Source organism: Lepisma saccharinum, chromosome 29 (assembly GCF_977018435.1).
Source record: "Lepisma saccharinum chromosome 29, izLepSacc3.1, whole genome shotgun sequence".
Taxonomy (NCBI): Eukaryota; Metazoa; Arthropoda; class Insecta; order Zygentoma; family Lepismatidae; genus Lepisma; species Lepisma saccharinum.
The window spans coordinates 47,713,768-47,734,538 of NC_139257.1; the positions used below are offsets into that span (position 1 = coordinate 47,713,768).

Sequence of the window (20,771 nt, forward strand, 5' to 3'; positions counted from 1 at the left end):
AAACTTGTGGATGGTTTCTGCTCAGGAAATAGTTCTTTAGTTCGAGGCATACCCAATACCAAATACCAATATCCTCATCACTGCCAAATTTTTGCCCGCTCAGATGCTCCTTGAGGTGACCGAAAAAGTGATATAGTCAGATGGTGAAAGAGCCAAACTATATGGAGGATGGGGACAATGTTCCATTTATGTTTCTGGATTGTAGCCGTGGTTCAGGCAGCCACATGTGGATGTGCGTTATCCTACAGAAATGACATTTGTGACCTTTCTCTCGTTCCTGATGGCGATCTTCACTGGGCCTATGAGGAACCTTGCATAATATTCTGCATTGATTGTATGCATGACGTTTTAAAAATGCAGCATAGTTGGTCTTCATTTTTCTATGAAGCAAATTGTGAAAATTAAATGCATCCACAAACATTTAGGTTTTAATGAATTGAAAAACAATAATAATTTAATGATTGATTCAATTTGTTATGTACATGGAGTATGATGACTTGTGGATTTCCCCACATGTTGGTTGTCGTTATGGTGACTCAAGTGATAGAGTTAACAATAAGGGCTATTAAAAATATTGTGTTCCATTCCTACTCACAAATATTTATCTATATATCTTTTATTAATACAAAAGATTGTTTTTTCTCACCTATGTAAAATGGTCCCAGAATACCACCAGAAAAAAAGTACTATTTTTTTATACAATTTACATTGGTACTTCATTGGTATTGCAAAATTTCATAGTAGTCCATTCCTAGTTTTTATATTTATTTATTGAACTGCAGAATCAGTAAATTAACATGTGACTACCCTACTTAATACTTTCATAGCTTCCTTTCCCTTGAGTGTATTCTGCTTTCCCTTTTCAGCATAAAGAGTAGTGATGGAGGTTCCGCAGAGGAAGAATTCTTGGACCCCACTGCAGCATTTGTGGCAGTAGCTGTGAATAAAAAGAAGAAAAATACAAATGTTTCCCAAACAAATGTAGATTCCAAGCCGAAAGCAAGCCAAGTGAAGAAGAATTCCATTGTATGTACCCCTCATATTTAATCATTTTCGATGTTAATTTTGCTCATGTATTAAGCATAAACTTTACAGAGAGAGAATTAGCTTTAAAGTGCTCCTCTGTGCATTGCACCATGACATAAAGGTGTATGGGGGGTGTGGAGTTAGGGCCCCACACTTCCTTGATCACAGGTGGTGGTGATGTGATCACCACCAATCTCCTGGCAGCCTTTACCCCCCTAAGTTTCCTTCAAGTACCCACTTTATGCGATGCTAGGGGGTGCAGGAGCCGCTTGAACAGGTGGAAAAAATCCCTTCCCAACCGGGAATCGAACCCAGGTCTCTCGCATGGTAGTCAGATGCCTTAACGACTGAGCTACTGCAGCATCTCTCACTAACTCGTGCGTTACTTTATGATTATTATTGTTATTTTGGAAACACATGGAAGCATGAGTAGATTAGTGATTTTCTCTTCTGTGAACAGTGTTAAATCCTCCCATGTTATCTGGTCTCCATTGGCAAACCAACTTATTTTCATACGCAAGGTTCAAATGAAACCTTAATGTTTTCGTTTCTTATCTAGTAGATTTCTGTACGCAGGATTGCACAAGTTTGCTGAATTTTAGCACAGTTCTATTGGCAAGTTGAGTTAGTGCCTGTATACCTTAAGAAGAATAAGTCTTTGGGGTCCACATGCAATCATTTACGACCCACCTCAAAGACCTTTCCACCCATCTACCTGCGAACTGAGGCCATTGTCGAACTTTCTCCTCCATTAGTAAACTTGCTGGTGTGGTAAGCATGCACAGAGATATTGAATTTACATTTGCCGAGAAATTTGTGTAAGTTTTATGCTGACAAGGCAAGAAACAACTTCTCTTCACTGATGGAAGTATGTGTGTGCAGGAGGTACCATCTATAGAGACAAAAATGGCATTTTGAAGCTCACCTGATTAGTGTTGCAGCCTTGAGGTCGTTTTGTAAATAACAGTTGATACCTCATGTAAATTTGAGCTGTATTCAGTCTCCCCTACAATTTTTATTGGAATTTTAAGGTTTTCATTTCACTTGTAAGACGTAGATATTTGTTGATATAGTTGTCGGACTTCTGTCTTTGAATATATATTTTACTTTTACATCTAATATTGAAAAATAACATGTTCACAATGTGCAGTGATCAGGCTCAATTTTCAAAATTTCCCAAAAATTGTTTTTAAAAAAATTTGTGTATTTTTTTTCCAAAATTGCAGGTGATATTACATGTACTCAAAGAGTGGTTGTTGGTCATGCTTGCCTGCTGACCCACTAATTTTATCTCTCTACAACATTTAGTTCTCGAGCTACATTTTTTTGTACCTTGCTACAAGTTTGAAAAGTGTTCTTCTGTAGAGTCTAACATGCCGGAGAGGCTTCCGTCTGTTAATGGTTAAATCATTCCAGTTTGTGCAATATATTTTATATCATGGCAGAAAAAAATCGTATGTACCTGTATCTAAAAAATCTACAAATGTTATTCAAAAACAAATTATGAATCAATATTATTGTCAGCCTGTGTGTATTTCTGTAATTGCTTATTCCCTTCTCTGTTCTAGCAGAATGATGAAAAGGACCCTGTTTTGCTGGATAGCGAGAGACTTGCAGTTCGTGGAAACATGATGGCCAGCATGGGTCAGTTTGAAGATGCCGTCACTTTTTTTAGTAAAGCCATACAACTTGTTCCAGATGATCATAGGTTTTATGGGAACAGAAGTTTTTGTTTTTGCCAGATGGAACAATTTGATAAGTTAGTATTTTTCAATATTATTGCTGCCTCAATTCACAGTTACATAAGTTCACGTGAGGCAACAAGAATTACTTTAGTGATTAAATTTTACTTTTCTCTATTATTTATTTTTAATTTATATTGCTATTTGATTGTAATAAAAATCATATTAGTAACCTCTAATGAATAATAATCCAAGGAAAAGGTTCCTTTGACATACAAGGTGAGGTATCCATCTTTATTTCGCATGAACCAGTTGTCACTCCACTGCAGAAATTGATAATGTGTCTTGACCCGAACATCAGATCCATCATCTTTGTTATCTGACCTGACAAGGACTGTAACAGTGGAAATATTGTATTTAAAAAATAATTGTAATGTGCAAGAACCAATAATAAAAGTAAACAGAAGTAAACCCTTCAACATCCAACTGGTGCACAAACCCATATCCTAAATTGGAAGAGCACTACCCAACTTCAAGAGATACTATCTACCCAAGCTTGCATTCCCTGGTGTCTACAAGACCACATGCTAATGCCACAACACCTACATTGGCAGAACCATCCGCACTGTCCAAGAACGGATTAACGAACACGTAAAAGATGCCGAAAAAGACACACCAAAATCAGGCCTTTCTCAACACCTCCACTCCACAAACCACACCATCGCCTCCGTATCCATACTTCACCCAACCGGCTCTGTCATAGAAAACACCATCAAAGAAACCCATGCCATCATCCATCAGAAACCAGCACTGAATCTGGATAATGGACAGGCACACTCGGCTTGGTACCCTGTCCTCCAAAAGATCCCCGACCAGAAAAAAAAAGAAAGATGTGGTGCGCATAATCGACCCCTTCCAGACACGCGGGGAACAGAAACTGCACCGCACCGAGCAACACGACCCAGCCCCCCAACCACCACCCGACAGTGCCACCTGACAACAGGAAGCAGACGACGCAAACCAGGATACACACACCAGCGCTGCCGAATGGGAGAAATTGCAACTACCGCTGCCTTCGAACAAACAATGCAGTGACGCAGTACGATCTCCGCTCCAGATGCCGTAGCTCTTAGTGAATGAAGACAGAGGGTCTTCGAAATTATTCACTATTAAATTGTTCAACGTGGAAATACGAAATTTCTAAATTTCACGTAAGTAATTTTAAACCGCGTTTACTGCATGAATAAATGGACACTATTCACTTATATTTTTATTCTTATTAATTAATATTGGGCTACACTTGTTATTAAGGTTGCACCTATGCCACTCTCCAACTATGTTGATAGATACCACTACTGATACTCATCAGTTTCCACCGATACAAAAACTTGAAAATTGTAACAATTCAAAGTATTTATAAATTTTCCATTTGAACTATTACAGGGCAACCTACCAAACTTAATTTTAAAATGTTCATAATATCACATGAGATAATCATTATTCACAGAATTAATTTCTCCCCACATTGTTTTTGCAAGAATGATGAACATTAAGCATTTAGCATAATTTCCAAGATATTTATATTTGTGAAACGACTCAATCTTAGTTGTTATTTGTTCTGTTAATTTTGGTGACCACTGCCACCATCCATCTAAGAACTTGCAGTGAGCAGCTCTCAACAAAATTGTTATCTTGGAAGTCCACCAGAAAGTGAGGCAAGGGTGTAAGTAATATTGCATGCATATTTTGTTATTGACAAAAACACGAAATGTGAAATAACATGCTGTAATGTTCATTTTTCATGTTTCTGAAAGGTGTGAGGTGCATTTTCCTATGCTCCTTTGTCACAAAATAAACTGCAAAATGCGAAATAGACTCTTAAAGATGAAATTTGGAGTTTATTTCCTGACTCAACATTTTCCGAGGTCTGAATTATCCTGCAAGTTATGAAATTCATGGAAAATTGATTAATTCTGCTGTAAATATTTGAGAAACAAATATGGACCCCTTTCTACAGGAATAAACTTAATACTCTGGTAACTACATAAATGTGCTATTAGAAGGGATATGTTTATTTTGTGTAATAAGTTTAGCTTTTATATCAAATTTGAGATTATATTCAGGATTTTAAAACCCAAATGTCATTTTATATACGCTTTTAATTCGATTTGTCACCGCTATAACAACCAAATTTTATTTTATTTACTGCTTTTGAGTGGCCACAGTGGCTCAGTCGGTAACGTGTCTGACTACCATGCTAAAGGTCTCGGGTTCGATCCCTGGCCGGTTCAAATCCGGGAACTTTTCTAACGGAAGCAGCTCCGGCGCCCACCCAGCGTCGAATGACATGGGTACCTGGGGGAAACCCTGGGGGGTAAAGACAGTCAGGTGTGTGATGCTGATCACATCACCCCCACTCACGGCCAGATCAAGAAAGTGTGGGGCGTTACCCTCACACCCCCTATACGCCTTCATGGCATGGTGCTAAGCACAGGGGAGCACTTTTTTTTTTTTAAACCTGAAATTGACTGTTTTTGTACCGAAATTTTGCTTTTTTTATTTACCAAAAATATGTACCTCTAATAATTAAAAGTAAGCAATTTCATGGGTCAAGCGAGTACTTGATTTGAGTGTAGTAAGGTGTTACCATATCTTGAAACATTGGTGACAGAAGAGAGAGGTTATGTTCACTGTTTGCAGGAATGTGTGTTTATGTCACGTTGCTAAATTTATCTTTTTTCTATTTTTCCCAGAGCTTTAAAAGATGCAGAGAAAGCTATAGCTTTAGCACCACAGGGTCCAAAGGGTTATTTTCGACAAGGGGAAGCTTTACGTGGTTTAAAAGTATGTTTGTGCAGTTCTTATTAATATTTACAGATATCATTGTACACAAAATATTTTAGACAATAAAAGTATTCTAGCTGGGTTTCCATGTAGAAAAACTTATAACCTACTTTGAGGAAATATTGTGTAAAGCTTTAATTTCTCTATTGATCATTAGTTAGACTCTTCTTGCTTTCATGAATGAATTTGTTGTCATCTGGTATTACTGTATTTGTAAAGAATTATCTTTTTACACTGCTAATTTTACCAAATAATGTCAGAAAATTGTTTTGTCACTATAATGTAATTGCTTATAGATTTGTTTCTAACCCGTAGATGCTAAGGCAGTTTTCATCAGAAAGTTTGAAATCCTGTTTTTAAACTGATTCTGATATTGAATTTGCTATGTTGAAATAGCGTTTTTTAGGGTTGGTGCGTATTACTCACAATTCCAGAATATAAAGGACGTTAAAAAATTTAACGTTAAAAACTATACTTACATATGCGAGTATGTAATTCCTATTTTCCTTTCTTTAGAACTATGTTTCGGAGACTAACTATCCCCTTCTTCAGGTTCGTATGAAAAAACTAGGTACTTAGCATAGTACCACGTCGAAATGTAATAAAAGGATAGTGGACAAGGGTTGGTGTGGATACTTCTTAAGATATTATATCCCTGCCCCAGATGTACACAAGAAGCTCGTCGTTCACTAAAAACTTGCACAATTAACCTATTCTCATGTTAAAAATGTTAAAAAACTAAAAAAAAACAAAAACGTGTGTGTATCACTACGGCAGGAAAGGCCGTACCTGCAAGTTGTATATAGTGATACATACAGGTTTTTTAGTGAACGACGAGCTTTTTAAAATACATCTGGGGTGGGGATATAATATCTTAAATGTATCCACACCAACCCTTGTCCACAATCCTTTTATTACATTTTGACGTAGTACTATGTTAAGTACCTAGTTTTTTCATACGAACCTGAAGAAGGGGATAGTTAATCTCCGAAACGTAGTTCTAAAGAAAGGAAAATAGGAACAACATACTCGCATACATAAGTACAGTTTTTAATGTTAGATTTTTTAACATCCTTTATATTCTATGTTGAAAGTGTAATGAATGGAACATTATTTATATTAATTGTTCCCCTGTAAGAAAATAAGCTGAAACTTGAGTTTTAAGCTCTTATTTTCTTGTAATACTTTCATAGTTCATCTACTTGCTTATGTACCAGTGTAAAATCTCTAAGGAGATTCATAGCATGCATTGTATATGCATTCCGAATGCTGAAAGTATCAATCTGGCTCTATTAGATGATTTACAAGATTCCCATAGGGTCCTGTTACATGTACAAAGTAGGTAACTTCATTTTTGTTTTTTCACAATATTTCACAAGGAGCACAGTTTGTATTTCTTCAGTCACACCACTTGAACTTGTGTCTCGTCCCTGACACACAAGATTTCCAGACAATAGTCAGTTTCCACCATGAACGAGTTCATCGGCGATCCTAGTTTTAAGTGTTGTAATGTCAGAAATTGGTGTTGTGTATATGCAGTTCTGTACATGGTAAATGTTTGCCACAATGGTGTATTCTGCAAAGAAAAACAGTCTGATCACCATCAGATTGTCATGAATGCTTTCATGAATGGGGAGTAGTTTTTCAAACCTCATGGCTGAACATTAGGAACAGTAACATGACCACACATGTAGATTCTTCTGGGGAAAAAAATCTTTCAGATAGTTATTCTCAGTATAAAAAATTACATTGGCAATACAAACTGTGGGTCTTGTGAAGCATTTGCAAAAGAGCTGCAGATTTCTGTCATCTGTGATTCTTCAGTTTGTAATGTTAATGGGACTTTATGAGCACCCAGTATATTGAAATCAATTAATTATCAGCACCAAAATCGGCCATTTTCCTGTCATCACATCACTGCTTTTAACATACTTTGAAGCTCATGGAACATTATCTGAGCCACAGTATGTTCCAAAAGTCACATGTTATACGAGGTTTGTTCAAAAAGTATCAGACTTTTATTAATAGAAGAAATTGTGTATTCAGATAACACAATCTTACATTAATCTCCTTCAAAGTAGTCCCCCTGGGCTGCCACACACTTCTCCCAGCGGTTCTCCCACTGTTGGAAGCAGCGCTGGAATGCCCCTTTTGGGATTGCGTGCAGCTGGTCCATCTCATTTTGCATGATGTCTTCTCTGGACTGAAATCTGGTTCTTTCCAGGGTCATTTTCAGCTTGGAAAAAAAAACAGAAATCACATGGAGCCATGTCGGGAGAGTAGGGAGCCTGACGAAGCACAGGTGTGCTGTGTTTGGCCAGGAAAGTCTGTATCAAATGTGAAGAATGGGCGGGTGCATTATTGTGATGGAGGTGCCAATTGCCCGTTGCCCAAATCATTAGTCAAAATGGAATGAACGGATCCAATGTTGATGGCCATCTCCTCTGAAATTTCTCTGATCATAATTCAACGATCCTGCATCACCAGGGTCTTCACTTGGTCGATGACGATTTCATTTCTGGATGTTGAGGTCCTACCAGAATGTGCTTCACTCTCCACTGATCTGCAGCCATCTTTGAAGCGGTTGTACCACTCCTTTATCTGTGTGGTGCTCATTGCTTCATCCCTGAAGGCTTGTCGAATCTTGTGGATCGTTTCCACTTGGGATTCTCCAAACTTGACACAAAATTTAATGCAGTAGCGTTGTTCAAGTTTTTCAGTCATTTTGTCAAAAACGAAATTCTGACGCTGCTCACTTACACCTTCTCACTCATCGGCGATCTGCCGGTGACTGACTGCTTCTGCAGGCTGGAAAAAAACAAAAATGTGCATTCGGATCATCAAACCATGCATCCCTAACTATGTACATTTGTTTATACCAAAAAAATTAAGGTCGGATACTTTTTGAACAAACCTCACATACCTGGACAAGCGGTGTCGTGACTCATTGTTTAAGGTTAACTAACTTCAGTTGAAATACAGCGTTTATGTGTTCAGTAAGGTCACAAAGTAAGACATATTTTTTCTTTCTCTTTCAGTTATATAAAGAAGCGGAAAGAGCGTTTGAAAAGGTTATTAAATTAGATACAGCCTGCACAGATGCTAGGCAAGAATTAGAAAATGTTCAGTTACTACAATTAATTGAAATGGGATTTAATGAAGAAAGGTCGACTGCTGCTGTTAAAACCTATAAGAATGTGCAGGTAATTATAGTTATGCTTACCAGTGTTTAATTATCTACAACATGGTGAAAACAAAAAAAAATGTACTATAAGAGTAAATTAAGGTACTCACGTTTTCCATGAAGCTGTTTTACATTATTTTCTATTAATTTCGGAAGCCACTGCCACCATCCTCGTTGGAATTCGTTGTAAAGTGTAAAAAAATTTAAAATCTCTAAAGCACAGATGAATTTCGGCATCTGTAAAAATGATACAGTTTGAAAGCCACAAGGTAGCAGCCAGTATGAAGATTCTTGATGGTGTAGTTCAATGGCAGACCAGTGGTGCAGCAGCTTTGTGAGTCACATGACAAATTTGGTTACAGCAGTTCTCTAGTTACTTTTTATGAATGTGAAGGTAAATTCATGTACTTCGTTTTTATAAAGTAAATGCCTAAATATGTAGCTTAATTTTTTGTAAATCAAATTCTACTGTAATCACATGATTTCATACATTAATTAATGAGGTGAGTGAACCATTCATGTTCATGAAGAAACATTTGGAGTTTTATATTGTATTGATAGGATATCAGTTTTATAACAGTGCTATATCTGTATTGGCACAAAATTTGATATCTATCCATCCTTAAAATTAAGTATGACTTAGTTATTTTGTATGTAAGCTGCAACTCAGTTTACCCTCCAATTTTGCACAAAAGTACAGTAATTAATAAATTATTATTATTATTTCACAATAATCATACTACCATTACTTGTATAGCAGTGGCGTGGTGTGACACTTTCAAAAGTGTTACCGGTAGAATAGTGGTAGACCTTTGTCAATTCTTCATCTGTCTCTGTTTCTTTGCAATGAGCTGCGAAGGGGAAGAAGAAGAACCACACTTTTCTCGGGTCAGTTTGACGTTTGTGTGGTGAGCACTGAGCAGACGACAGAACTCCGCTCCTTTGTGGAAGGGAAGTGCCCAGCTGTACGTACTACTGTTGCCAACTTAGTGTTTTGGAGCAAGGTTTGTCCAAATCACGAATCACACCAAGGAACTATAGTTTCGTCTGTTACCTAACTGGTCTCAGTTGTAGTTCAATCCAGCCTTGGCTCTGCAGTCTACCTCTAGTTGCTTAACAGAAATTGTATTCCTATTTTAGGCAAGATTTAGCTCTTTTCTGCCAATCCGATGTGACAACACTGTTTGCTCTGGTGGGTCTGAACGGCAACATGGGCCCTTAACAGGCATATGAATAACCCCGTAGCACACTATGCCCCAAAGTCCTTCCCCACTCTTTCCTTGCATTGGCACCCTCTTCTCCCTTGTTGCCTCTTCAGGGTAGCGGAACGGCCTCCCTCTTCGCTTCTGTCGGCTGCAGAAAAAATGTCCTAGTCAATATCTACTCGACGGCAACGGTGTTCAGTAACGTATTTAACAATGTTGTCATTTTATTGAAACAACTTTTTAATTCTTTACATTTTGCTGTTACCTGCGGTAACACCGGCTACATGCACGCCACGCCTCTGTTGTATAGGTAATAGAGTTGCACCCTGTATTTCCACTGTAGAATTATGGAGGATTGTGTGTAGAGTGGAAGCTTCCGTTTTTTTCAAGGGACCAAGCTGAAAAACTTAAAACGTGGGGAAATGTAAAATCTAGGAAAATTTTATAACATTTTGCTATATTCGGGTAATGTAGAATTGCGGTTCTACTCTATACACTAGGCATTATGCTGAAAGTGAAAGATAACCTGAAGTACAGGCTTGTTTTCAACCTTGTATGCAGAGAAAGTTTGGAACAAATTAGAAAGATTGTTTCCTGGCAATGGTCTTTGACACTATTGGCGTATTGGCACTTCTTATACTGTAGGATTGATTGATTGATTTAGTTTATTTTACTTCGTGTTTTGTGCCTCTTGGCTAATTTGCGAAGATGGGGATGAGGGATGAAATGATGAAAGGGATGAATGGACATTCACAAACAACCAAGCCCGAGTGGGATTCGAACCCGGGACCCTTGGCATCGCAGCACGATGTGCTAACCACTCGGCCACAGGGTCCGGCTTATACTGTAGGAGTCATTGGTTCAAATCTTCTGTGACGTGCAGAAGTTTCTCTGTGTTTAATTAAACCATGTTTCATCAGATTCTTTGTTCATCCACATTGTATTAATCAACCCAAAGATGTAAGAAAACGTTATGTGTAATAACTGGAGGCACATATTTTTGGTATAAAAAAAAATCAAATTTTGGTACAAAAACAGTCAATTTCAAGTTCAAAAGCGGTAAATAAAATAAAATTCCACTGTTATAGTGGTGAAAGAGCAGCATATAAAATGACATTTTGGTTTAAAAAATGTGAATATAATCCCAAATTTGTTTTAAAAACTGCACTTACTACACAAAATAAACATATTCCTTCTAATAGCACATTTATGTCATTACCAGAATGTTAAGTTTATTCCTGTATAAAGTGGTCCATTTTTGCTTCTCAAATATTTACAGCACAATTAATAAATTTTCCTGAATTGCATAACTCACAGGATAATTCTGACTTTGGAAAGTGTTGTGTCTGTAAATAAACACCCAAATTTCGTATTTAAGTCTATTTCGCATTTTGCAGTTCATTTCGCATTATTTCATGACAAAACAGGGTAGGAAAATGCACCCCACACCTTTCAGAAACATGAAAGATTAACATTACAATGTTGTATTTAACATTTCGTGTTTTCGTCAAGAATTAAATATGCATACCTCTACTAATAGCTAAATACAAATGTACATGTCTGTAACTTAGACACTTGGAAGACTATTTGTGGCAGAGAACCTTTAAGGAGTAAGCTAAGTGCCACAGCCTAGGGAGGGTAAAGATTCATGAAGAGCTTTTGTTTTTCAGGCAGCCGTGGAAGCTCTCATGGCTGAAGATGAGCCGTCGTCACTTGGAGGCGAAATCTACTACTCAGATGAGGAAGTGGAAGACATCTTCACAATGCCTGTTGTGAGAAGCCAGACAGGACCTGATACCAAAATGGAGTACGTACCTTTTATGGTTGCATTCTTTTTTGTAAAGAAATACATAATTTAATATGAGAAGCAAATACTGTTTATATTCAAACCAACCAACAAAGTGCAAAATACATCAGTATGCATCTAAGAATTCCCATGAAAACTATTATTTATATTGAGGGGCCTGAATATTTTGGTGTTTTTTAATGCAGAATTAAAAAATAAAAGTTATCAACCCGATCTTATTCTTTGCCTTCAGTGACTTTAGTGACCGAATTCCAAAATTAATCAACATATAACTGCTTTTCAATTGAAAGAGCCCTGTTTAAAAAAGTAATTTCAAAGGAACCTTTGCGCAAGAAGAATTATGGTTACTTGTTTAAAATCACCAGCTGACAACTTGGCATAGGTCAATGTCAGCAATGAACTGCGCATTCATTTCCATGTTGAAATAATGTTGAATCATGTAATAGCTGCAAAATCACTTTTTGCACATCATGACAAAAACTTAGAATCTTATTTATATTGCATGGATTGGAAAAGCAAAATAATCTAACAGAACTTTTTCAAGCTACACCAAGATACACATACAATAACACCACCTCACATGGCTAGTCATTCTACACTTCTTAGTGCTTATGCGAACCTTTAAAAGAACATGGATTGGAAATTCATACATTCTCTTAGAAGTTACATTATTCCTTTTTGCCCTATTTTAAATCTAATCAGTGTGTTGTAGTGCATCTTCACAAAGTTTAAAGGGAAAAATTGCAAGTTTAGCAAAAATATATAACACTTTCATTTTTTATGTGGAGGCAATATAAACAGTTTCAGTATTGGACAATTATATTACAGATGGTAGGTGAATGTAGATGTCCAGTATGATGCACGAATTTCAGGAATGTTGACTGACACTGTGCAAAAATTGATTTGTACAAGCCCTAGTTTAGTCTTCCTTTTATCAATTTTTTGGTTATTTTTTTTATCATCACAGCTTTTTAAAAAATGATTTTAGAAGCTAAAGTATATCTGTGAATTAACTATTTTCCAGCCCAGCCAATCCAGAGGGCCATACATCATTATGGGTTGGAAATGTGGCCCAGGATGTTACTGAAAAACAACTAACGGACATGTTTGCAAAGTAAGTTGAGAATTTTAAGTTGTTTTTTTTTTTTTAATTCTGTCATTACCTTCTACCAATGTTCAATAGCCATTAAACACAATCGTGAGTGGCAGTTCCTATTTGTGTCATAGCTATGGAGTTGTTGGGTGTGAATATGGAACTGTGTTTAATCTTGCTGTGATGATCTATAAGTGAGGCGCATAGAATCCTAGTCTAGATAGCAAAATGCATAACTGTATGAGCTTTCACAAGTCAATACTGTTACACATATACTTGTGTTGTCTGCCTCACTGCAGAAATAAGCATGAAATCTGTGGCATGCTTTCCACTAGAGTCCTGCTTGCTCATACTCGTTCATGTCTCCCTCCCTCGGGCGTGGTATTGCTCTAGTGTACACAATGGAATATCATTTTAATGTGAAAGTAATAGTAGACACATATATGTAAAATATCTGCCTTGATAGTTTGAGCCCACAATCCTCTATTTCATTTCCATTAGCGCTGATCCGATAGCACTTTCAACCGATGCCGATAATCTTACCACTTCCCACCGATACTTGAAAATTGCAATAATGAAAATTTGTTGAAAATATTGACAATATTGATGTGTAAATATTCTTCTCCACTGATGTGCATCAATTTACCAAGAAATTTGCTTTGGAATATTCAAGAATTACATCAGAATATGAAAATAGATGTTATGTAATCACAAAATTAAAAAGAAAAGATTAAATTTTGCATAAGTCCAGGATAATTAGACCCTGCGAAAGTGTCGCGCATCATTTTTGAGGACCCATGAAAGAGCAATATGACAGAAAAGTATCGGTTGATATCGGTAAATGAATTACAACCGATACTTTCCGGTACCACTGGTATTGGCAGATACCACTACATCGCCATCGGTATCGGCTCAGCCATAATTTTCATATAGGTGGGTTTCAGGTGATGTCAGGATGCACACAGTGGCCTTGTTTGCGGCCAATTTTATTTGTTGTTTACAAGGAAATATCCACCACATAGCATTTTTGTTTTAAATCATGAATGTCTGTGTTGGTATCTTCTGCCCGTCTGCTTGAATTCTGTGTGCTTACAAGAACTGCCCTCAATCACGGCTGCTTGAAGCCACAATGCAACAGTTTATGACATAGGTGAAACCAGGGCGGTTACTGATATTGTTGCAGTGTTGCACAACGACCGGATATTTTACCATGAAATTTCATGTTTCTTGTTAGTATTTTTTCATTGTTTTCCTATTAAATATATTGAACATAAACAAATAATTTTACCCTTGATTGCTTCAAAAAGCTAATTCCATTATGATCTGTTAAAAAGAAGATTTCACAGTATATGAGTAGACGTACAGGTTGACGCTGCAGAGCCGAAGCAACGGCCTGATCTCTACAGCGAGGAGTATTAGTTCGAGGCAAGGAATATGGAGCTAGGTTCAACGCTGTTGTTTCTATCCTCGTCCCTAAGCCGACTCGTCATAGCAGAGACTGCAACTAACCAAGGTCACCCACCAGGCGCACGCAGGCAGGGAAGACTTCACGACGGACCGGCAGGAAACGCTGGGGTGCTAATTCTTTTTTTACGCACTTAGAGAGCAACAGCGTGTGAACAGTAGGCAAGGTCTTACTGTCCCGTGTCTTAGAGCAACAGACAAACTGTCCACGTTAGGCAAAGATAAATGTTTTCGTTTCGGGAGAATTTTAACCTAATTTACTAACCTTACCACCAATCTAAAAAATGTTTAAAATATAACTTATCGTATATAAATGGAGTGCTAGTTATTTTCCCTGAAGTTGTGACATGGCTGCTGGACTAATTATGTATTGTCATAGTTGCGATATTTTGTGTACTGTTGTCAAGTCATGTTCCAACCGCTACCGATACCAATTGTTCAAAATACTGATTAATATTATTGGGTGAGTATTCCAGCCCAATTAGAAGCACAATATTGTTGCTGAATATATGAAACTTCAAATTTTGCGTGAAAATTAGTAATTATGCTCCTCGAAAATGCCACGTGGCATTTTGCGGATCCTGCAAAAGATTAAAATGCCCGGAAAGGATCGGTCGGTATCGATGAACAAAATACAACCAATACTTTCCGATACCGATACATCGACATCGGCTCAACCCGAATATAAATACATATAAAATTATAAATATATATAATTACATTATAAATATATATAAAGTTAAAATTATATATAAATATTATGCTAAATATTCACTGCAACCACCAACATTCTGAACCACGAGTCGCCACTGGGTGAAACACACCTATACCGTTGCATATTGGTCCCGTATTGAAGTAATTATGTAGCTTTCATTACAATACTAAGTGCTATATAAAATTTAAAATGTTACAAATTACAATGCATTATGGTGTAAATCATCAAAGTGAATTTATTTACATTTTTGATAATAAAGGGTGTTCAGTATAGGATGCCGAATTTGAATCGAGTGCTATTGTTTTGTTTCGAGGTTGGCAGACCTGTCCTTATCAATGTTGGCATCTGTTGTCATGCCGATTAATGTAGCCTCAATTGTTTTCGACTTGTTTGTTGTGGTTTCTCTCCGAAAATCCTCGAATAATCCAGGAGCGTGAAATCCATCCATCCGCTGAGAACAACTGTGTGGTGTGATCTTACACCCTGTGATTTCTTCTTATGGGGGTTTGTGAAATCACTGGTGTACGCCAAGAAACCACGAACCCTTTTGGAACTGAAGGCGGAAATCATAAGGGTGATTTGAGGCATTGGGACAGACATCTGCGAGAGGGTTATCAATAATTTTGTGGAGCGTATAAATGCATGCAGACTCAGTCTTTCATATATAAATGGGAGATGTTACTGTTTACATATATGTGAAATATAACTATTTTCATGATATTTTCCCTTTTTTAAAAAAGAAAATAATTTTCTAATTCTGCATCTTATACGGAACACCCTGTATTATCATTTTTAATAGTAAAATTGAAATTTTTGAGGAGTAAAACTTTTCTTTGTTGCAGGGAAAATATGGTGTTGTTTGCATCATTGTATTATTTTTATTTCATGCACAATTTTAATTAAAAAATTGTTCTTTGTTTTCTTCTGAAGGTTTGGCGCGGTACATAGTGTGAGGGTTCTACCAGAAAAGTACTGTGCTTTTATAAATTTTAAAGATAAAAATTCCCCTGGGTTAGCCATGAGGCACCTCCAGCACAAGGAGGTGTCTGGGGAGAAGTTGCTGATCCGTTACCCTGACAATCCAGTAGGAGAGGCGATGAAGAAGTCCAAGCCCACTTTGGGGTAAGTGAAACCCTTTCTTTTTCTATGTGTAAATAATGAACTTTATTATTTATTGTTGCAAGTTGCTTTCGTTTCTTACTTATATCATGCAGGTGAAAATGTCTTGCAAATAAAATTGCCAAACTGCGAAACTTTGAACATATTTGTTCATTGTAATTGTTTATGCACACATTGGATGCTTTCCAGAATCCACCAGTGCATGGGCTGGTGCCAACGGGGTGAAACCCATATGCTGGTACTTTGGCTTTGCGACCTTAGCAACATGTAAGCGTTGGCAAAGAGTTATTTGGTCAGGAGGCTTCTCTACTGGCATGCTAGATGGCAGTGGAGGTCCATTTGCCTTTTGTTCTAGGGCCTCTTTTATCGCACAATGCACTACCAACTTTGTGTTCTGATGTCAGAGGCAGCGTAACTACAGATGGGAAACAAAATAATACGAACACCTGTGAAAAAGAATGCCACATTTCACACCGGCAGTACAGCAGCAGCACCTGGCACTGAAGTCTGCCACCTGGTGGCCGTGAAGGGAAAGGTATTAGTCTGTCAACAGCAGTCATTGGTGGTGCATTCGTCTATCGTACACTCTCAAGAGACGCTGCAATGTCAGACCTGACAGAGTTCCAAAGAGGCATGCTTGTTGGAGCACGTTCAGCTTGAGCCACGGTGACTGAAACCGCAAACCTTGTGGTGTGTGCAAGGAGCACAGTATCAGCCATTAAAACAGCGTACACAACACAAGGTAAGATGGCATCTTCAAAGCACAACAGTGGACGAAAGACGAAGCTTGCTGCTAGGGATAGGAGGGTGTTGAAGCGCATAGTGGCCCGAAAACACAAACAATCGTTATCCGAGATAACATCTGAAATGAACAGGCATTTCCAGGACCCCATTTCAACCAAAACTGTCAAAAGGAAACTCCATGCTGCAAACATTAATGGCAGCCGTTGGTGACATCACGTAATGCTGTCAAGGGACACCAATGGTGCAGAGTTCACAGAAGTTGGTCCCCACAGCAGTGGCAACAAGTCATCTGGTCTGATGAATGAACATTCACGTTATTTCAGACCACCAAATACGTTTATGTGTGGAGAATGCCCCGAGATACGTTTCATCCTGATCATCCTGACTGCCTCTTGCCGACTGTGAAGCATGGAGGTGGGTCCATTATGGTATGGGGTGCGATATCTTCGCACGGTGTGGGACCACTTGTTTTTCTGTATGGGAAGATCAACGCCAATCACTATCGGAGCATTCTGGGGGATCATCTCCATCCTTTTGTCCAGACTTTATCCTGGGGAGCGGCCGTTTTTTCAAGACGACAACGCTCCTATCCACACTGCTGGGTCTGTCCAAACATGGTTCGAAGAACATGAGGATGAAGTAGGACATCTTGAATGGCCCCACAGTCTCCTGACTTGAACATTACAGAACATTTGTGGGTATATTTGGAGTCCAAACTGCATGCTCGAAGACTGCCTCCAGCCACACTTTCGGAATTGGAGACTGCTCTGGAGGAAGAATGGCTCCATATTCCCTTAAACATTGTGCATGACCTCTATGCATCCATCCCACGTCGCATACAAAGTGTACTTCAGTCACAGGATGGTCCAACCCCATATTAATAAAGATTTTCTCTAATTTCACAGGTGTTCGTATTATTTTGTCCCTCATCTGTATCTTGTTAGGTTTGGTTCTCTTCGCATAAATACCTTGCAAATGTATTATTTATACTAAGATAACTAACCTAACCAGGGTGGCTACTCACCGGGAATTCATTGAATTCCAGGAATTATGCATGAATTATTCGCTCCGAGAATTCTGCTTGAATTTTTCTCCGTAGACGTGAAAATTTTCAACTTTTTAAAAATCCCAATTTCATTGAATTTATACATACATACTGAGGCAAGTTTTTCACGGTTTAGGTTTTATTTTTATTGAGGAAGGAAAAGCAAAGTAAATAAAAGAGAATTCTCTCAATATCTTGGAGTTGATTTCTTTAAGTTGATTAGGTAAATTCGAAATTCTTTTACAAATAACAATTTTTCGTAGATTACTATATCCCGTAATATTTGTAACTTGTGCTCTTATATGTATTTCTAGTCTGGGTATGTGAAATGGCACATGTAAACTCCCCACCTTAAATTAAATACATATACTGCTTGATTGAATTGAATTAGATTTTTTGGATACACTGGAATCGCACAGACCATTTATATTGTTAATATATTTGTGTGGGTGGTGATAGACTGTAATAGAGAAAACATCTGCTTGTACCCTTGAATTTTTGGAAAATTTACCTTGAAAACCAGGAATTATACTTGAATTTTATCATGGTCCTAGAGTAGCCATCCTGCTAACCTTACAAATGAATAATTTAGCATAGCAATGAAAGCTTTCCGTGGTGATGTCAGAACAGAAGATTGGTAGTGCATTCTGCGATAAGAGAAACCCTCTATGTCTAAGCTGCTTTTGTGACAGTTTTTTGTAGTGTGGCTGGTGACGCTCAAACATCATGCTTGGAGCTAGATGGAAGTCCTGATTCACGTGCTGAAAAGATCTTCATATTGCTGCCTATTTGTCTATTTGTTGTCGAGTTTGTTCTAACGTGATTGTATTTAATCTTGTCTTTGTCCGTGCCCAATTATTTGTTTCGTATTTGTCAACTGTACGGTTTGTGGAAATAACTCTTTACCATGTGAAAGATTGTAAACTGGCTGAGCAGCAAAAATTCTTCCAATTTCCAACAGATCCATATATATGTATAAATTGTTCAGACTCCCTGAACAAATAAACAAATGGCAGGTTAATGATAACTTTTATGGTAAAATATCGTTTCTTGTTTCCTAACAGAGTGCCATCTAGCATTGAAAAAGAGTAACAGTGGGATACAAGTAGCTCTTGTTCCAATAGTTAGATGTCGCTAATGGACAAGGACCACATAATTTAACTGAGAGAGAACGAATCTCCCTTCCGTTATTCTATCTATGGCTGGTGCATTGCTGACGGATCCTTAGGTGTTCCGTATTTCACCAGGTTAAGTCACGACATAATTTAGCACCAGCCTGCAGAGCTGGTATGACTGGTGTATTCAAATAGTGTCATCTGCTTTGAAACTTGTACTGATTCATGATATCCGTTCTGTAGGCAATAGTATGTCATACCGACTTTGTTGCACGGAGGGTGAATAAACTGGATGCAGGCATCAACTATCGACATTTTAAATAGTACTGCTCTTTCACTTGCATAAAAGTGAAACAGGGCATCTGATACATCAGAACATGTGTCCGTGTTCTTCTGCAACATGCAGGAAAGCGTCCATTCTCAATATTAAATATCTTGTTTTTACAAAGAATGCTGCTTAAATTTGTAGTGCACATGTAAAATAAAATGGCTTTATGTCAAAATATGTAATATTCTGTGATGTAGTCACTATCAGAGACGATTTCCTAATAAACACGAATATTCATGCGCTTTCCGATTCTAGTAATTGTTTCTGTATGAAGCTTTCCGGATTTCCCCAAATTTGACATCATTTTTGGTGACCACTCTGATGCACACTGGTGAATTTTGGAAAACATGGCTCCCGATGGAGCCTGACGAGTCCCAGGTTCAATCCCTGGTGCATGCACATTGCTCAGGGTTGCCATATGTCTCTCTATTCCTCTTTTTTACATTATGTAAATGACATCCAGGTAAATTTTCTATTTAGAGTTAAAAATTTCTACGTTTTCTACAAATTCTTAACAAAGATTTAGAACATTAGAAATAAGAATAACAAGTCCCAACATGCTTGCTATGTGTCATGCTAGTTCTAGTTCAAATATGGTCATCTATCAAATCGATAGTCAAACACCATCGATAGTGACTGATAGATAAATATCATAAATGTACATGAACTATCTTGGGCATCGTGCCATCTCAGACTTAAACTTAAACATTTGACTTAAGCCTCTAGTTGATTTAACGTACTTGTTGTGTGTTTTTATAGTTACGTTAGAAAATAGAAATGTCAAAATGAAAATGTAATTTTGCAATTTTGTAGGTACAACTTGTGAACAGTTTTATTCATATGTTGAAGGAATGCCAAAGCTGTTAACTATAATATGGTAGGTTCATCGATAAATATGTTTGGGCAAAAAAAATGAGTGATAGTCACTGTCTTAAATTGTGTTTAAAGATCTTTTGTGAGAAGTTTTATTAAATTATCAGAAACATAAACAAGCATGTTGATGCAGAAATATGAAGAATATGTGTTAATTCGTTTAATTTTTTGCTGATTTTTTTTTTTAAAAAAATAAAATATGTATCCTCCTTAGCACTTCACAAAATATCATAACCCCCGTGTAACTAAACTAAACCTTAGAATGTCTATTTTGGTAATGTATCAAGAGATTGTCCACTCTCTGCATTAGGGCTTTCTCTGAGAATCAGAAATGCATTTAAAAATCACACTTGGAATTGTCTCTGTGCCACCTCTGTGTCTGCATGTTGAGTGACTGGCTGAAGGTCTCACCACGTGGGATTCCAGTTCAAGTTCTGGTCTATGCATGAATGTGTCTTTGTGAGTGTCTATTTGTCATTCTTCCTCACCATCTAACCAGGCAGAAAGCACCTTTGAAATAAAAAAGG

At 37.5% G+C, this 20,771-nt stretch overlaps 1 protein-coding gene across 5 annotated transcripts in view; it reads left to right on the forward strand.

Annotated features, from left to right (window-relative positions):
* The window catches only part of LOC145981241 (uncharacterized), a 44,488-nt gene that overhangs the window by 19,895 nt on the left and 3,822 nt on the right, over positions 1-20,771 (forward strand). For 3 of the 5 annotated variants that reach the window (XM_083114390.1, XM_083114393.1, XM_083114391.1), the window contains exons 5-11: positions 867-1,026; positions 2,595-2,785; positions 5,462-5,552; positions 8,591-8,755; positions 11,612-11,748; positions 12,773-12,862; positions 15,951-16,142. In XM_083114390.1, coding sequence (XP_082970516.1) covers positions 867-1,026; positions 2,595-2,785; positions 5,462-5,552; positions 8,591-8,755; positions 11,612-11,748; positions 12,773-12,862; positions 15,951-16,142 — 1,026 coding nt within the window. Of the gene's footprint in view, positions 1-866; positions 1,027-2,594; positions 2,786-5,461; positions 5,553-8,590; positions 8,756-11,611; positions 11,749-12,772; positions 12,863-15,950; positions 16,143-20,184; positions 20,249-20,771 lie in introns of all 5 variants that reach the window. The other 2 variants (XR_014440941.1, XM_083114392.1) reach the window with 2 other exon arrangements.